This window comes from Macaca fascicularis, chromosome 3 (genome assembly GCF_037993035.2).
Source record: "Macaca fascicularis isolate 582-1 chromosome 3, T2T-MFA8v1.1".
NCBI classification, from domain to species: domain Eukaryota; kingdom Metazoa; phylum Chordata; class Mammalia; order Primates; family Cercopithecidae; genus Macaca; species Macaca fascicularis.
Window position 1 is genome coordinate 125962275 of NC_088377.1, and position 19861 is coordinate 125982135.

Below are 19861 nucleotides of genomic sequence, written 5' to 3' on the forward strand. Positions count from 1 at the left end.
ACCGTTCCTCCAGGTACAGACTGTCACGGCTTCCCTTGGCTAGGAAAGGGAAATCTGCTGGCCCCTTGTGCTTCCCAGGTGAGGCGACGCCCTGCCCTGCTTTGGCTTGCCCTCCATGGGCTGCACCCACTGTCCAACCAGTCCCAATGAGATGGACCAGGTACCTCAGCTGGAAATGCAGAAATCACCCGTCTTCTATGTTGATCTTGCTGGGAGCTGCAGACCGGAGGTGTTCCTATTTAGCTATCTTGGGAGCCTCCTTCCAGTTTAAATTTTCAATGTTATGCTAAATACACCACTAAAAGTGATGATTCTATAGCTAGGAGATTTCTTTGCTGTTGTGAAATAATGTTTGTCCTTCGTACTGTATATTTTCTTCTTTTTTTTTTTTTAATTTTCACTGGAACTAAAAGTTCTGAATCATTACTATACAGGAAGTATATATTTTGATCACAAGTTTATGAGAAATGTTAACATGAAGTTTTTAATAATGAATCTCCTTTTGTAAATGAACAACTTATAGGATAAGGATTATGTTATTTGCTTGTTTCTAATCCTTCTGCACTATAATAAATTCGGGACCTTGTTCTTTTGGTTTCTCCTTTTACCCTTTCTTGCCATCCTAGAAGATGTTTGAAAGTTGCTGATTTGGACAATAATTCTGTGCAATAGATATTTCTAGTCTATTTAGGGATGGCAAACAGGGTATTTTTCTCCCCTGTCTTGGGACTTGACACGCTTATCTTTGACTCCAAGATTACTCCCTTCGTCACACTTTGCCAGCTAACTCCTACTTCTTTGTGAGGGTTCATTGCGGTGGCACTTTACTTCCTCAGCAGAGTCTTCCCTGGCACACTCTTGTGGAGTGAGGTGCCTCTTCAATGTTCCCTCTTGAATATTCGCCTGAGTTAAGCTGTTATAGACCACACCATACTTATGTACTTGCTCTAGATTTCAAGATCCTTGAACTCAAGACTTTGGAGCATGCATTGACATGCCCAACACCTAACATACTACCAGGCGTGTGCAAGTCCTCGAATATTTACTGAGTGCATGTGGTGATGGATGAGGATAGTGGAAGAGTTCATTGATTGTCCACATATACCTGTAGTTTGTTGGGAAAAATAAGATTCCTGCATGTCTCGATGATGATTTTCACCATTTTCACCAGTGAATGGTATGAAAAGAATTGCTTACAGTCATTAGCACATAGTTGGTTTGCTGCCACAAATTCCTACCTAACTGCTTTACACAGAAAACTAGGTGAATGTGAAGCCATTTATCAGAAGCGTTTCTTTGATCATCACACTTAATCCAGACCAAGCTTGTTTGCAGTGCCCCACCCTTATCTCTTTATCAGATTATTTTATTTCTGTAACATCCAGTCTTTGCATTAGCTGTCTATGCTCTACCTTCCCCCAAGCTACCAAGGTACTTGCCAGTGTGTTCTGTCTTGAGCTGCCTTCCTGAGCAATATTGTTTACTTCCAAACCTTTCTGTATGTGTGGGAGAGAAGCTGAACAATAAATGATCTGAGTGATTTAGGCAAATCACTCATCTAGGCCTCATTTCCCTCATGTGAAAGGGAAGATGTGAGATTAAATGCCCCTAATATATTTATATATATAATTATTATATATATTTGATTTTTAACGTATATATATAATTTTTTTCTCCAGTGCTACTATTATCTGAGCCATTGAGTTTGGTGACAAATTGGTTATGTGGGAAAGAGTGGATTGAAAATTGAATTTTATGGTCCAATGTTGGGGAGCATAGTGATGTCCTTAGCTGAGAAGAATAGATAGAAATGAGAGGATGGATTCGAGGGGAGAATGTTGATTTTGTTTTTGACTATTTGATTTTGAGCTGCCCTTTGGGAGGAAGTTGGGAGTGCAAGCTAGAGTTACAGAGTTACAAATAAATGTGCAGACTTGAAAGTCCTTGTTATAAAGGAAATACCTGAATCTTTATGTATAAGATCTGCAAGGAAAGAGTATAGAGTGAGAAGGGAGGAGGGATGGATTTAAAACAGAAAGAGGCAGAAATCTAAGAGTCAGGAAGAGGAGCAGGATTTCTATCTAGGAACTCTACTTTTGACTTTTTGATAAGAAAGAAGAAGGTATATTGTAGTGTCGAATGCCACAGAGAAACAGATAAGAAGTAGAAAAGTTATCAAAATAAAGTAATTTGGAGACCATTATGTGATCTTTATAATGGTAGTTCTACAAACTGGTGGGTGTAGAATGCTAACTTCAGGGAATTGAGAGTTGGAGCAGTTCACAATAGGCAACAAGATCAGGTGATGTTTCTAAGAAATTTGATGGTGAGGGGAAGAGAGAGAAATGCATATATGAAGAGGCAGTAAAGTTAGAAAAATATTGATTTCAGGGAAGGAAACCTTGTAATTTTTCAGGCCAAAGAAGAAGCTGTTAGTGAAAAATGAGTGGTAAAGCAAGAGAGAGAAGGTGTAATCTCTAGAGACAGACCCTAGAGAACAGGGAACCAAGAAAGCAGGTAAAGGATGTAACCTAAGAACAGAGGAGGGACACTCCTTCCTTGAGAAAAGAGGGAGAAAGGAAGAGAATGAATAAAACTAAGAAGAATTACTGGGACAGAAAGGAAAGAATTATAGGAAATTCATGTTAAATGACATGATATCTTCAGAGAAGTAGTAAGTAAAGTCATCCACTCATAATAAAGAGGAAGAAAGTATGGGCTCTAGAACAGTGGTCCCAATCTTTTGGGCACCAGGGACCAGTTTCATGGAAGACAATTTTTTCCACAGTTCATGGATGGGGAGCAGGGCATGGTCAAGACAAAACTGTTCTACCTCAGATCATCAGGCATTAGATTCTCATAAGGAGCATCCAACCTAGATCCCTCGCAGGCTCAGTTCACAATAGAGTTTGCACTCCTATGAGAATCTAATGCCACTGCTGATCTTACAGAAGGTGGAGCTCAGGCGGTAATGCTTACTCATCCACAGCTTACCTCCTGTTGTGTGGCCCAGTTCCTTACAGACTACGGACTGGTACCAGTCTGTGGCACAGGGGTTGGGGACCCCTACTCTAGAAGATAATGAAATAAATTTAGAAGGGAGACATGAGGAAATCGAATAGATTGCCTATCATAATGAGCCAAAAAAAATCAATAAACAGTACTAAACGTCTGGCTGAAGTTGGGGTGGTGACTTTGTAGTGGAGTTTTTCAACCTGATTTTAAACTTGCCCTATATAAGAACTAGACCAAAGCAAAGGGAGTTGGAACATAATGTGATAAGGAAGCAAAGGGTGTGGCTATTGATGACAGAATTATGGTCTGGAAGCAGAAGTTTGTGGCTAGGGACATGCCAATCCCTTCTCCAGATGTGCTGACTTAAGGAGAATAAAGAGGGAACATTGCCTCCTCTGATGAGCTTCAGTAGTGCCAGTGTTGTCTGGGAAAAGCCAGGTTTCCTCCAGACAACATTGGGCATATGATTTGGGCATACAAGGACTGTTCTAAAAAAAAGTTTGAAGATGTAACTGGGGTTGTTCAGAAAAGGTTGACTACCTCAAGAGGGAGCAGTGGAAGAGCCGGTAATAGTATTATAAGTGTATGTGTATGTGTGTGTAGAAAGGACAGGGAGAGGGAAAGAGGCAGAAAGACAAGGTGAAATAGGAAAGACAGAATTGCAATAGACTGTAAAAGAAGATAAAGGTAGCAGAGAAGATATAAAGTTATTGATATTGATATATATCCGATCCAGTGATAGATGGGGAACATGGAGAAGAAGTGGACTGTTTTGTAACTGGTGTAGAATAAACCAACCCCAAGGTTTGTCACAGTGGACTCAGATGCAGCAAAGGCTTCATGCATTCAGGATGCCTATTGTTGATTGATAGCTACCTGATCCTAACAGTAGAAAGGACCACTGCCCAAGTTACTGGAATAAACTTTTTGTGATATATGAGTAAAGCATTCATGTCAGAATTTTCAGACATACCTACAGGAACAAAATAGGTCAAAAATAGTCAACTCTATAAGACTGGTATCCTTATGTTGATTCTTGGCCAGCTCTACTGTTTGCCACTACATGATATAATCAATGTAGGAATGGGAATGATACAATTAAACTATACACCCCTTCTCTCTGCTTTGAGGAAGGTTAGTTATAGAATACCAGTACTGGAAATAATCTTATAATCATGTATTTGAACTTCTTCATTTTATAGATGAGGAATGTGAGGTACAGGCATGTGAAGGAATTCACACAAAGTAACAGCCTAGTCTCTTCCGTTATATTTTTTGGCTTAATTCCTTTTCTCTAAATTAAAAACTCTTCCTTATCTTGAATATGGTTCTTTCTGTGTTTATAGCCAATGTTTAGATGACATCAGTAACACCCCAGATCAGATCATGGAAACAGCTGACAGAGTGAAAAAGCCCAGAAATCTAAATGAAATTTAGAACTTTGAACATTTTTATTTGGCTTTGAGATTTTAAATTCCATATGAAAATATTGTTTTGATATGTATATGTGTGCACACTTGTTCTTTATTTTTAAAAGGGATTAAAATATCCAGGCCTGCCAAACTTTGCACCAGATGAGCCAGGAAAAATCTTCTTGATGGATCTGAATGAACAAAATCCAAGGGCACAAGCACTAGAAATCAGTGGTGGATTTGACAAAGAATTATTTAATCCACATGGGATCAGTATTTTCATCGACAAAGGTAAAGCCTGTATGCTTAGGGATAAGGGGGAAATGAGGGAAATAGAAACCATTTATCTCCAGCCCCTCAATATTTATGTAATAGAAAGAGAGAGGACGGTATTTTACCATACACATATGTTTTTGTAAAATGATAGATAGGTATAAAACATTGTAACCATTGCATTAAAGAAGGAACATTAGTATTTTTGGCCCTATGTGGTCTCCTCCTCTTCCTTCTATTCACTTGTCTTCTTGTTTGACTGTCACAACCTGTTTGAATAGTATTCTCAGAAATCTAACATATAAACTAAAGACCCTTTAGTTTAGTTGTCACTAAAGACAACTGTGAGACATTAAAAAACATAACATAAAGGGAAAAAAAAAAAAACAAATTAGACTCATCAAAGTTGAAAGCTTTTGTGCTTCAAAAGACACCATCAAGAAAGTGAAAAACAACCCAAAGAATGAGAGATATTTGTAAATCATATATTAGATGAGAGACTTGTATTCAGACAATATAAATAATTCTTACAACTTAACAACAAAACACAAATCATATAATTTTAAAATGGACAAAGTATCTACCTAGATAGACATTTCTCCTAAGATACACAAAGGCCTGTAAGCACATGAAAGATGTTCATCATCCTTAGTCATTAGGAAAATACAGATCAAAACCAGAATGAGATACTATTTCAGATAGTATCTGAATGAGATACTATTCAGTATCAGAATGAGATACTATTTCAATTATGGTGCTAATTAAAAAGACAGACAATAACAAATGTTGGCAAGGATGTATAAAAATTGGAACCCTCTTACTTTGCCAGTGGGATTGTGAAATAATGTAACCACTTTGGGAAGCAGTTTTGCATTTCCTCAACATTTTAAACGTAGAGTTACCATACAATCCAGCAACTCTGCACCTTGGTGCATGCTCAAGAGAATTGAAAACATATCCATGCAAAACCTGTACACAAATGTTCATAGCAGCATTACTGCTAATACAAAAGGTGGAAATAACCCAAATGTCTATCAACTGATGAATTCACAAATAAGATGTGATAGGCATTTATACAATAGAACACTATTTGGCAATAAAAAGAAATGAACTACTCATGCATTGCTATAATATGGATGAAGCTTGTAAATATAATGCCAACTGAAAGCATTTAGTCACTAAAAGCCACATATTATGTAATTCCATATATATGAAGTGTTCAGAATAGGTGAATTCGCAGACAGAAAAATTGTTGACAGGAGCCAGAGGAGTGGGGAAGAAGGAATGACAGCTAATGAGTAGGTGATTTCTTTTTGGGTGATGGAAATGTTCTGAAACTAGATAGTGGTTATGGTTGCACAACCCTGTGAATATACTAAAACATACTGAAGTTTACATTTTAAAAGTCTGAATTCAATGGTGTGTGAATTATATCTCAAAAATATATTATAAAAAACATAACAGTTATTAACATGCCATATATGCTTTAAAAACAACAGTTTCCAATATTATTTTTGACTTCTTCACAGTTCATAGTTTCAAACATCTAATTTTAAAATATTTGTGGGTCTATACAGCATGAAGAAAAGTAAGAACAGGGAAACCTCACTAACAGTGACCACATGAAAGGAGGGCCAAATTGAAATGCTAGAATTCCATGAAATCTTATATACACTTTTTATTTGCTTAGCAAGCTCTGCTTTAAAAGATAATTGAATCTAACAATTTTTCATTGGTTTATAATATATAAACTATTTTCATTTATAATGGTGTCTTTACTTCCCAAAATAAAATCCTGAGCCCAACCTTGACACTTCCTCTCCCTGGCCCTTTCGATCAACTCATTATAATGTTTTGTTTGATGTATCTCTCCAATATCTCTCCCGTCTGAAATATCTGTCCACCTCTCCCCATCCTCACTGCCACCAGCAGTCCAAGGGCCCAGCATGTCTTCCCTGATTCTGCATGGGCCCCCAACTGTACCTTCCTTCTCATACCACTTCAATTCATTGTCATAGTAAGGATTGCTTTTTATGCAAATCTGATTCTGTCCCTCTTTTCATCAAATTTTCCATGTTGTTCCATCACTCTGAGGATAAACCCCAAATCTCCAGAATGGCCTGTGTTCCTGGGTGCTTCCCCTGTACATTCTGGCATCTGTATGCTCTCCAGTTTCACTGGAAACCATTCTCCCCCAGACTCTCTGGACCAGCCACACTGGATTTCTTTTCATTCGATGAAGTGTCTCATGCCTCGGGATCTTTACATCTGCTGTTCCCTCTGCCTGGAATGTCCTTGTGCCACTTCTGGCTCACTCTTTGTCATCATTGAAGCCTCAGCTTAAATATCATCTTCTCAGGGAAGCCTTCCCACCATCTTGTTCCAGGTTGTGTACCTTTCTATATTTCTTCTCAATGTACCTCTTTTTAAAAATCATTCATTACAGGGGTAACTAACTTTTTTTATTTTTTGAGATGAAGTTTTGCTTGTCACCCAAGCTGGAGTGCAGTGGCACAATCTCAGCTCACTGCAACCTCCGCCTCCCGGGTTCAAGCTTTTCTCCTGCCTCAGCCTCCCAAGTAGCTGGGATTACAGGCATGCGCCACCGTGCCGGCTAATTTTTTGTATTTTTAGTAGAGGCAGGGTTTCACCATGTTGACCAGGCTAGTCTCAAACTCCTGATCTCAGGGGATCCACCTGCCTTGGCCTCCCAAAGTGTTAGGATTATAGGCGTGAGCCACCACTCCCAGCCTACAGAGATAACTATTTTTTTTTTTAATGTTAAAGGATACCAATTTTCTTTCCCTCTCCTGCTCTTGCTCTATAGCAAGTTCCTAAACTTAACTGTTACTCTTCAAATGAATGACACTCTATGAAGAACATGTCTCCCAACTGTAGTATTCTTTGTTTTAATTTATTTAATAATTTTTCCTCCTTGTTTTCCTCTCTCAAATATAATCACCATAAAAGCATATGTGATTTGTCCATTGCTGGACTCTGAGAGTCTAGAATGTATCTGATGCACAGTAGGTACTCTCTGAATGCATATTAGATGAATAAATAAATGAACCCTATAGGACAGGCAGAGCACATAATAATATTCAACTTTATAGATGCATACAATGAAGTTTAGAGGAATACAGTAAAGTGTGACTTCACTTCTGCAGTTAGTAAATGGCTGATCCAGAACTCAGACAGAAGAGGTCTCACTTCTAATCCTGTGTCTTACTAAGGTGAGATTAGGGCTCTATTTAAATAATTTTAAAACCACAACTGTTTTGCCTCACACTGTATAAGACATAAGATTCTTCATTGGAGATGGTATAATAAGTGATTAGATTTACCTGAAACGATTTCATTGCATGGGGTAGTATTAGAGGTAGAGGTAGAGGTGGAGTTGGGGCTTTTTTTTCTTTTTTTGTTGCTGTTGTGTTTTTTTTTTTTTTTTTTTTGAGATGGGACACGTTTACACAATAACATTCAGTTATATAATCAGGCTTCCATAAGTTGAGTATATTATGATTCACAGCTTATCTTATTTGTTTTGTCATCTCCCTTAATTGTGTGTTTAATTCATAAGGCCAAAATATTACACATAGAAATAGAGATGGAATGAGGAGATGAAGAAGAAAAGTATTCTCACTAAGTATATCTTATTTGGAAAGAGGGATTCAGTAGATGCACTAGAAGAAATGAAACCAGGGCAGCACATATGATTGTTCACTACTGTGTCTAGCAAAAGACTGAAGGTCCGTGTTGGGGCTGAAATCCAACCCATGTTCTGTTTGCCAAGCCCTGAGCCTTGGAACAGAGCTGGATCAGACCAGAAGGAAGATTTCATCTGTGAGCAAGCACCTTTCCTTAATGTGCATCAAAGTGCCCAGTGTGTTTCAGAGGTCCTGGTTATGAATTTTGCATCTCAGGGTTTGGGCTTGTTCCATCACGTGCTTAAAAACTCCATCTGGGAAAGGAATAGGGAAGATGAATACAGATCAAGTCCTACAGTGGGAGGATGGGGCCAGACCCTTTAAAACTCCAGAGCTCGTCAAACCTAGAACTCCTGATAAGTCAGAAGACAGCACTCTCAGAGGCCAAATTACTACCCTCAATCCTGTTCACAGCAGTTCACATTCCAGTTGAAATGGGTAGGTGACATTTCTGAGGTGGGTACTACCTGGAATTAGTTTGTTTTATCTTGCATTCGTATTTACATGCCGTGTCCATTGGGCTCACTAAATATTGTTATGTTGGCTTGTGTCAGAAATTCATTGTCTAGCTGGGAAATGTTGCTTATTTTAAGGTATTTACACTGCCCTGACATTTACTCAGCTTCTGTTGCAATGCAGATAATTATTGCACACACACAACGTCTCAGCAAAGTTTTGTTTGCTTGCACTCACTTTTCTTGCTGAAGGGCCGTCTGGGGAACCACATTCCTGTTTATGCATCATTATAGTTCTGTAGGCTCCTGTTAGGCAGGATATGCATATAAGAGTGAAGTGACTATGGCAAAACATCTTGGCTCTGCCACTTTGTGGTGATGACATTGCTGATGGGTCATTCGCCTCCTGAGCTTCAATTTCCTCAATTAAATCTGGATTCTGGTATTTGTCTGACTTACCTATCAGATAGACTGTGAGAGTCAAATGCAAGATGTATGAAGAAAACTTTTGGAAGTGACCAAGTTTTAAAACAAGTCTAATATTAGTTGTGATAGAGGTAACTTACTTGGAAATTATGCCTTTTTTCCATGTAGACCATACAGTGTATCTTTATGTTGTGAATCATCCCCACATGAAGTCCACCGTGGAGATATTTAAATTTGAGGAACAACAACTTTCTCTGGTATACCTGAAAACTATAAAACACGAACTTCTCAAAAGGTATGGAATGAAAGTGTTATGCAGTTCTATTTTTTTTGCACCTCTGCTGTGTGCTTTGTTTTCTTTGGTTCAGCAGGCTTTCTTAAACTTTTGTTTTGAAGTTGTTTTAGATTTTTTTCTAAAGCTTTCTAATGATTCCCATGGTGACTCTTCCCAGCACCTCACTAGAAATTGCCTGTTAGGTATTGAATATGCCTTTATTTTCCAGCATTTTGAAAGCATTTTAATCCTATAAAGGTGCTCAATTAGATTCGCAGCTCTAATTCCATCCCCTTTACCACAGCAACTCAATACCTACTATCGGTCTCTGTTTAAACACCTACACCCTTTTTTGGTTGTCCTGGTAGGCTGTGTTCCGTGAGCCTCGCCCACCGGGTGTTATAACCAACCTCCAGAGGAGCCACTTCTTTGTTTAATTACAGCTTTAAAGTAGAATTTTTTAAAAGCCCGTGGGCACTTATAAAAAATACATTTGTTAAGCATCAACTATGTGCCAGGCACTATGCTAGAATACTTAATTTAACTTAATTCTCACAAAGCCTTTAATAATAGGCATGGGTAAACTAAGACTTAGAGAAGGTTTGGGTTAGGTAACTTGCCCAAGTTACACAGTTTGTAAGTGGCAGAAACAGGATGTAAACCTATATCCATCTGAATTCAAAGCTGAGCTCTCAGTTGCAATGAACATCTTTCTTCCTGCATTCATTAAAATAACAGGCTTTTCAGTGGACAGGCTGCCTGTTTAAAGGCTGTAGCAAACAATAAAGAATTCATCTTTTATCAAATGGGCTTAACACTAAAAAAACTGACTCCAAAACAGTAAACTATTTCATGGGATGGAAGAATAGGAAAAGAAAAGAAAGTTCATCTTCTCTCCTTTGCTCTCTTTCTCAACATCATGTGTTAATTTCTCCCCATAGAATATGAGGGAAACAAATGCAGAGGGTAGAAGTAAGAGTGGTTGAAGTTATTGAACTCTGCTCCTAATGCACTGTGCTGGGTTCTGAGGCCATAGTGGAGAACAGGACTTCCACAGGGTTGCTGGGAAACTGTGTCAAGTCACTTAATTGGTGCCTCAATTTATTGAGCAAAATGGGGGTTCTCATTTGCCTGACTTACATAACTGGTGGATTGTGAGGATCAACTGCATTAGCATAGGATCTCACAGGAACAGTCTCCCAGAAAGTGCAGCCTGAGGGCACACCTGATATGTGGCCACTTCATTAGGGAGTACAATCCCAGGAAGCAGACTTAAGAAACCAGTGTGAGGCAAGGAAGGGAGAATGTTATGGGTTGAATTTTGTGTCCCCCTGCCCTCCCTGCTCTGCTCCCCCGCCAAAAAATATGTTAAAATCCCAGCCACCACTTCCTCAGAAGGTGACACTATTTGGAAATGGAGTCATTGCAGATGTAATTAGTAAAGATAAAATCATGCTGAAATAGAGTACCCTTAATACAGTAGAACTGGTGTCCTTGCAAGAAGACAGGCAGATATACAGGGAGAATGTAATGTGAAGATGGATACTGACATTGGAGTGATGTATCTACAAGCCAAGGAATGCCTGGGACTACTGGAATGTCTTGCTGGAAGAGGCAAGGAAGGATCCTTCCCTAGAACCTTCAGAGATAACATGGCCCTACCAACAATGTGGTTTTGGATTTCTAGCCTCCAAAACTGTGAGGCAATACATTTCTGGTGTTTAAGCCACTGAGTTTGTGGTTCTTTGCTGTGCCAGCCCTAGGAAACACACAGTGAGGGAGGTACAGCAAAGGCGTCATTAAGCCAACCACTGCTAAGTGCAACTGACTGCTTGAAATCATGGGCTTATCCTCTAGTAATCAACGCAAGCTGCATCTCAGGACAATCTGGTCGAGGAGAAAAAGGGAGAAGGGTTTATCCACTGGCCCCATCTCCTGTTAGTCAAAGGTTTGCCTCAAGAGGCCTTCATTCTCCCACATTCTTGGTTGTTGTGCACATGCAAGTCTAGTTTTGTGGTATCCTATGACTCGATGTCAACATGAAGTCTGGAAGTGGGAGGCAAGAGGGCCACAGCAGACATGAGCTGAGACACTGCTAGGCTGCCCCTGTGGGAAGTATGTCAGACCTGTGCAGAACTGGTTGAAATAATAGCAGCTGGAACAAGGCAGGTGAGGCTATGAGGATCTAAAGAGGAGCCTGAGGGTACGTACACTGGCACAGGCATTGATAAGCACTTACAAGGGGGCAGAACAGAGAGCTACAGAAACAAATTATGAGGCACTTTAACCTAATTTATGGTGTCAGGCAATACTTTTTGGAGTAAGGAATGCTTAAGCTGAGATGCGAAAGGTGAGTAGCCCGGTGACTTCGGGAAAGTCATTATATATCAAAACCTCAAAGTATTTCCTGATTCACCCAAATTTTCCTCCCTAAAATTTAATCTAAAAATGTTTAAGCATTATTTTTTCAAGTCACTTTTTTCCTTTCAAAAATAAAAATGACTTTATTGTTCTTACTGATTGTAAGAACAAGACTTGCTCCATTTTAAAATGTCAATGATATTGAAGAACGTAAGAAAGAATATCACTCATAATTCCATCTACTCAGAGAAAATATAAAGGTCAAGATGAACTGGGTTATGCTCTGATAACAGGACAGCAAAACCCTAACATCCTGATGGCTCAAAACTGCCAAGGTTTGTTTTGTTTGCTCATACATGCTATGTATCCAGTGTAGGTTATTTAGGAACTCAGTTTCATATTATCCTCATTCAGGGCCCTAGGAGGACCACAGTCTCTATCATTACTGTGGGAACATGGGGGAAACATGGTGAAGCAAGCACTGGTTCTTAAAATCTTCCATCTACAAGCCACTCACCTCATTTCATTTCATTTCATTTCATTTCACTGGCCAAAGCAAGTCACATGGCTGTGCCTAACTGCAAGGGGATGGGGAAGTGTAATTCCTGAAGGAGGATAACCATAGCTATCAGTGAACTGCACTACAACTGTCACAGATAACCATGATCAACATGTACAAGTCAACAGATTTTGGAGTTTGAGATTTATTTGTGAATTTATTTCTTTTCACTGACTTCTGTGAAAGGGAAGAGTGAGAAAATAATAAATGGCTAAAGAAAACCCATGAGGGCAATGCAGAATCATGACTTTCTATGGAATTCCTTAATCCATACTAGTTCATGTATCCTTTTTCAAATTGATGAACATATTGGTCTATGTAGAGATGAGTGATTTTGACAAGGATAAAGGATATTTAAATAACTTATGGGTCTCTTTTTCCACCTCTCTTTCACTTTAGTGTGAATGACATTGTGGTACTTGGACCAGAACAGTTCTATGCCACCAGAGACCACTATTTTACCAACCCCTTCCTGTCATTATTTGAGATGATCTTGGATCTTCGCTGGACTTATGTTCTTTTCTACAGCCCAAGAGAGGTTAAAGTGGTGGCCAAAGGATTTTGTAGTGCCAATGGGATCGCAGTCTCAGCAGACCAGAAGTAAGCTCTTGTATGTATTTTTCTATCCTTTGCCCTTGACTTTTTGGTGGACTCCTTTCCTTACGAGGTAGTTACTTCCTTACTTAGGCTTACATAGTGAATATATGTGTGGAGGGATCAGTTGTGGCCAGGATTTGCACTAAATCTGTGATCCTAAGCAATCCATTTGTTTCCTTGGACTTCAGGTTCTTCCTAGTTAAAGGAGGGACGTGGACTTAAGCATAAAAGGACCTCATTCCAAATTTTTACATAACTCTTGAAACACACTTTCCTAACCCACTAAAAAGGAAGATAAATGAGCAATACTTCTGCCCCTTATGAGACTAGAAAGTATTTGACCACTTATGCTAAGTTCAGTTACACAAAAGCTCTTAGGAGAGAGGGAAGGCTACCTTAGATTGGGCATAGGGATTGTAGAAGTTTCAGACTTACTGACTTACAACAGCAGACTATTCAATGAGAAAACACTATTTTAAACAGCATGAAATTTTATGAGAAAACACTTTTTAAAAGTGTTTAAAAATTGAAGGTTTTTTAAAATAAAGAGAAGTACCTTGAATATTAACATGTGTATTTGAGATAATGAACAGAGATGATCCCTGTAGAAAACACCTTTCAGTGTCCTTCCTCTTTTCAAATATTGTGATTGAATTTTATGGTCATTTGATACTTCTTTTCAAGCACTAGTTTTTAGAAGTATATATACTTTTGGCCTTATAGGAGATTCACTTACTTTCATTCAATTTAAGGAAAAAGTTGTGACTTTGAAGTAATAAGATTGAGCCTATATATGTAATGTAGAAACACCAGTTTCATTATGGTCATAACTCATATTCAAAGCCTGTTTAAAGCACTTCAAGAATATTAAAAATACTACTCCATTATCTTATTTAACTGTGGTTTAGAAAAGGATTGCAGTTGTACTTTGAAGGAGTGTGAATTTTTATACCTCTTCTCCAAAATAAAAGTGAGTGTTGTCTCTCATTACCACTTGCTTAAATGTAAATGTCATTTACTTCAAAGGTATGTCTATGTAGCTGATGTAGCAGCTAAGAACATTCACATAATGGAAAAACATGATAACTGGGATTTAACTCAACTGAAGGTAAGAGTACCCTGTCTGGCCCACACAATCTGACTTCTTACCTTAGTCCCATACTTGACCCAGGAATGTGCCCCTTGAATGAGGAAAACACGGCTGTTTGAGAGCAATGCCAGTGAGATTATGCATGCGTTTCTAAAATACAGAAGCAAAGCCCCCTAAAAATACCCATTTTAGGTGCCAGAAGGAGCTGTAGGGGTTGTGGGGATGAATAGGGAAGAAAGCAGAGAATTGTTGAGACAATGTCTTCACTGCTCCCTCTTTGTTGTAAGGTGATACAGTTGGGCACCTTAGTAGATAACCTGACTGTCGATCCTGCCACAGGAGACATTTTGGCAGGATGCCATCCTAATCCTATGAAGCTGCTGATCTATAACCCTGAGGACCCTCCAGGATCAGAAGTAAGTTCCTATGCCTCTCTGAGCTCACAGGCAAAGCTGCAAGAACAAATTTGTTGGGGTGACTAGAATTTAAGCCAGTTGTATGTGGTGTTATAGAACTAAAGAAATTCTACATATGAGAAAACTAAAGCTTTTGACAGGTAGGGAGATAAGGTTCGTTAACTCTTTTAGACCACCATTAACTCTTCAGTAACTCTTGCTATTGGGAATAATGGAAAAACATAAGCTCAATTATTCATATTGACCCAGATTGCCATATCATGTTTCCAATCAGGAGATAGTCTCTGAGCAGGTCTTGCAGTTAGACAGAGAGTTATATATGGTACCATCTTCTTTCACACAGTTCAACATGATGCTCAGATAAAAGGATTTAAATAACTGTCATCTCAAAATAAAATGAGTTTTTGCCTGCAAGTTCTAACCTGTATGATGGTGTTGAAAATTGTCTTATTTTCAAGATATCATTTATGTTATTTTAAAATATCTCTTCTAAAACAATAGCATAATCCATTGAATTTTCTACATTAAAAACAACATTATAAGATAGTACATTTTCTATGGCATTAAGGTTAACAATTTAAAAATCTTTAATGAATTTATATATAGTTATAAATTCTAGGCACACATACTCAGAAATTTATTCACAAAAATTTATTGAGTACCTATGTTGTGTCACACATTGTTCTTATGCTTAGGATATATCAGAAAAAGTATACAGAGATCCCTGATCTGAAGAAAGGGGGACAAACAATGAACAATAAGCATAAGAAATAAGTAAATTACATAGTAACTTTGAAGATGGCAAATTCTATGGGAAAAAAGGCTCAGCAGAGTAAAGGGGATCAGGATTACTATATTCAGGAGGATGGGCAAGTCCTACTACTAAAGTCAGAGATCAGGGTAGGCCTCATTGAGAAAGTACAGTTTGAAAAAAATTAAAATGTGTGAATCCATATTTGGGGATTTGGGAAAATGAAATTCAAATTCAAACCCGGTAATTGGTCTAGTGGGTAAATTAGCACATACAGTTATTTCTACTTCCAATATTGCTGTTTTTCAGTTAAAAATATGATTTTTTCTTTTTTTATTAATGTATTAGTCACAGCTTCTTAAAAAGAACACAAGAAATGTAAAAAGAAACACAAGTCCAGCCTAAGCCTAGAACCAGAATTGTTACCTTAAACTAGGAAGCAATCCTTGCCTCAGATATATACCCCTAAGAGTGATAGACAAAACTTTCCTTCAAAAGCTCAACCACAATGTCTGCCTTAAGGAAATGAAATATGATACATAGGATTATTGGAAAATTATTTAGGATCTTTTTCATATCTCTATTTTCAAGTTGAATTATTTTTAAAATTTTAGATAAGACTTTTTTGTCACAATTATGACACCCTTTACTTTCGGTTGAATCTCATGTTTTCTACATGAAATCAAAGCTTAAGTATTTTTGTGTAACAAACCTGAGATGAAGGATCTCCCTTAAGACAAAAAAAAAAAAGAACAAACTCAATTCTAATAAGAGATATCAATATAGACTCATACCTCATAAATTTCTAATTGTTTTCCTTTAATTCCTATCGTATTTTGTTTGAGTGAACTTCATCCAGGCTATTTGGAAGCCTGAGTGCTTAAATATATACTGATTAGCAAAGTTAAGTGTATTAATCCTGGGATCAATAACAGTACTAGGCAGTGATGTGTCAGATGGAATTCCAAAGTAGTATCCATTATTTATGCTTTCTAGCCACTTTGCAGATGTGAAGGGGCTCCAGTTGTGATGATTGCCATCCCATCAGGTTGGGTTGACTGGATAACTGGTTGTTTCTTCATTATTTTGTCTTGTTTCTCTCCCCATACTGTCAAAGGTAAGATTCTTCCCACAGAGGGATGACCGCTATCCACTTGAGAACTAAATAAGAGCATCCACTGGGTCTTACCTCCTTCTGTAAGGGATGCCTGCACTATAAATATTGTGTAAGTCATCCCTGAGGAATTTGGCTAATGTCAGAAAGCCAGTTCACTTTGGTGCATAGATATCTTTATGACATTAGTACTTTCATCAGAAGAAGAACAAGTTATTGAAGATATACAGATTTTAGCTTCTGATTTCTGAAAAATAGATTCATCCTGGAATGTTTGGGAAGGACAACATCATGAAACAGCTGTTTACTCACATAATATACTAATAAGTGATTTTTTCTTAACAGGTACTTCGCATCCAGAATGTTTTGTCTGAGAAACCCAGGGTGAGCACCGTGTATGCCAACAATGGCTCTGTGCTTCAGGGCACCTCTGTGGCTTCCGTGTACCATGGGAAAATTCTCATAGGCACTGTATTTCACAAAACTCTGTATTGTGAGCTCTAGACGCTAGATGGTAAAAAAAAAAAAAAAAAAAAGTCTACATATTTGGTAAAAGTAAGCTGATAATTGTATAAGTGGAACTGCAAGTAAATAGCAAACAACAACCAGTGAGTGTGGCTTTTCTTATGGATAGAAGTAAAGGAGCAGACAGAGATTCCATGATAGCCATCAAATTGCAAGTCAGGTTAATGACAGTCCAACAAGAAGCCAAACTTTACAGCTCTTTGTTAGCAGCCCCAGTATTCTTTCTACAATAAAACATGTGGACGATGTCCAGTGAGGTCTCCAACTCACCTAGAGGTCCTTGGTAACTGGGTCCAAGTTTCTTCCTACAGTTTTGATGTTCTGGGTCTCCTACAGTCCAGACCAAGAGAAAAGCTAATGTTCACGTATTTACAACCCCTGTTCTCTCCCACAAGTTGTGCTGGGCATAGACTGTTAATTAAGTGTTCCAGTCTGCAGATAAAGCAAGAATTAGCATCATGAGAACTTGCATTCTCCCCGGGTACTGACACATAGGAAATCGGGTTCTGAGAAATCTGACAGATGGGCCTCAGAGGCTACCTTAGGGCAGACGGGGCTTATCTGTAATAGGCTGTTATTTGTATTGATGCTTGTATCTAAAGTACAGTTGGCCCTCTGTAACTGTGAGTTCTACATCCGTGGATTCGACCAACCAGAGATTAAAAATATTTGGAAAAAAAATGGATGGTTGCATCTGTACTGAACATGTACAAACTTTTTTTGGTAATTAATCCCTAAACAACACAGTACAACACATATTTCCATCATATTTACACAATATTAGGTATTATAAGTTATCTAGATATTACCTACATAGGCGAATGTACATAGATCATATGCAAATACTATGCCATTTTATATTAGGAACTTGAGCATTCATGGATGTTGGTATCCATCAGAGTCCTGGAATCAATCCTCCTCCTCCTGGAATCAATCCTATTGAGGGACAACTGTTTTGCTAACCTACTGGGCTCTGAATCTTAGATGAAGCCTTAAGGCAGTTGTCTTTGACTGCTTTTAGCCTGCTCTTCTGGTTAATTCAATAAACACTTATTAAGCAATCTCCAGTAAATTTGGCCCTAAGGAATCTGAAATGAGTAGAATGGTTCTGGCCTAATGTACTATTGTAAAGACCAACCTTAAACTTAGTTTGACGAGAATGAATAGAAGTGTCCTTTTTTGGTCCAAAACCAGTACAACTTTTAGCAAACAAACCATTAATGAAAGTAAGAGCACCCAAGCACCTCCCTTCCCTGTTTGTGACTTTTATTCGGGAGTGGTTTGTTGATGCTTTTTCTCTTTTGGGGATAGAGATTTGGGGAGACCAGTTTACATCCTTACCTTGCTCAGTTATATGTAAGTTTGCTGAAAAGTTTTGCAGGGTAAAATTCTCCCTTTTTCCCCTTGTAACCCATTGTGATTTTGACTATAAGACTTTATAGTTTTCATTGCTTCAAAGAGGAATAAACATTCAGCAGAATGCTATAGTCAATTATCAGATTTTAAATTTCAAAAGCCTAGCTATCAAGAGAACACAGAAAAAAAAATAAAGACATAATTTAAGAAAATAAGTAGAATCAGTTTTGAAGAATATAATAGTCTTTGTTTTAGTCCCTAACCCTCATATTTACTATATTAGATAATGTTTACCAGACTAGGGGAGAATAAAGAGAGATAGGAAAAGACAAAGATAATTTAGATGCTGGTGAATTCCTGAGAATTGATCCTGCTCTGCCTTCTCCTCAGGCCAAGTTAGAAAGGCTGGGGGATAAAACCCCTCAGGAAATTTGGGTGATCTGATTGCTGAGGGACTAATGTGTCCTTTCCCTGGGAGGGCCTGGGAAAGTCACAAAGCCCTAGGGATTCTCTGCGCTCAGCCTGATGAAAAAACAGAGAAGAAATGCTAGTGTGATTTACTGGGGATGGCATCACACCTGCACTTGAACTTGGCGCAGAAGCAAATTCCCATGTGCACAGAGGGTAATGGGGGTTAGAAGAGAAAGAACTGATAGACTTAAAAAGGTTTCGCTGTCTGGAAAAAGAAAATAAGTAGTCATTTGATTCAAATGGAGACCGAAGTTTAGACGGTAACATCAAAGACCAGCTGTCTCCCATGATGCTTTAGCTCTCCCTCCTGGATTTTAGACTCCCGGGATTAGGAGGGGGCCTTGGAATTGCTTTATATATTGATTTGTGCTTCCAAACAATGTGTGGGGACTCAAAAATACAATTACATGAGGCTTTGGAAAATAATAAGTTCTGATACACTTTATGGTTTTAGCTTTATCAGAATTGGAACAGGATAGAGTGGAAAGGACTTAAAGTCTTTTGCTAATGGACATGTGATTACTATCTTTTATTGCTTGTTCTATGGCTAAGACCAATGGGTTATTAAGTTGGCCCTCTCCTGGAAATGCCAGTGGAAGATCCAGCATAATCTCTTTTACATTTCACCCCTGCTCTTGCTCCAAGTAGGTCACTCTCAACCTTCAGCTACTGGGATCCCCTTACTCAGTGTGTCCTCTCTTTGGGAGAGGCCCTGGCAAGATGGTTGAAGCTTGGATTCCTCCTGGAGTAGGCAATTTACCCATTCTTTCCAAAGGATAGGGTTGCTGATTGTCCCACTATCATCCTCTCTTTGCCTTGTTATCTCCCTTCAATAAGTTTTTTCTCCCCTTCATAGGGAGGCACAGGTTTACCAACAGGCCTGCAGCCTAGACAGTTATCTCAACCAACTTTCCGTTTGTGTAAGCACTCCCAATCTTTATGTGATTATGTTGAGCCTCTTCCTTCATTTAGCTTGGGAAGGAGAAGAATCACTCCTCACAATAAATGCTGTATTTTGATAATTAATTCTCTTCTCTTCCCCAGTCTTTCTGCTTAATT

General features: G+C 38.4%; 1 protein-coding gene across 14 annotated transcripts in view; it reads left to right on the forward strand.

The window, feature by feature from the left end:
* PON3 (paraoxonase 3) overlaps positions 1–18526 on the forward strand; it is a 31768-nt gene extending 13242 nt beyond the window's left edge. For 4 of the 14 annotated variants that reach the window (XM_005550175.5, XM_074035485.1, XM_005550174.5 and 1 more), the window contains 6 exons: positions 4553–4718; positions 9457–9583; positions 12882–13082; positions 14106–14187; positions 14457–14585; positions 16796–18526. In XM_005550175.5, the coding sequence (XP_005550232.2) occupies positions 4553–4718; positions 9457–9583; positions 12882–13082; positions 14106–14187; positions 14457–14585; positions 16796–16954 (864 nt within the window). In that variant the 3' untranslated portion in view covers positions 16955–18526. Of the gene's footprint in view, positions 1–4552; positions 4719–6898; positions 8846–9456; positions 9584–12881; positions 13083–14105; positions 14188–14456; positions 14586–16795 lie in introns of those variants that run through there. The other 10 variants (XM_074035490.1, XM_074035487.1, XM_074035489.1 and 7 more) reach the window with 5 other exon arrangements.
* The last annotated feature ends 1335 nt before the right edge of the window (positions 18527–19861 follow it).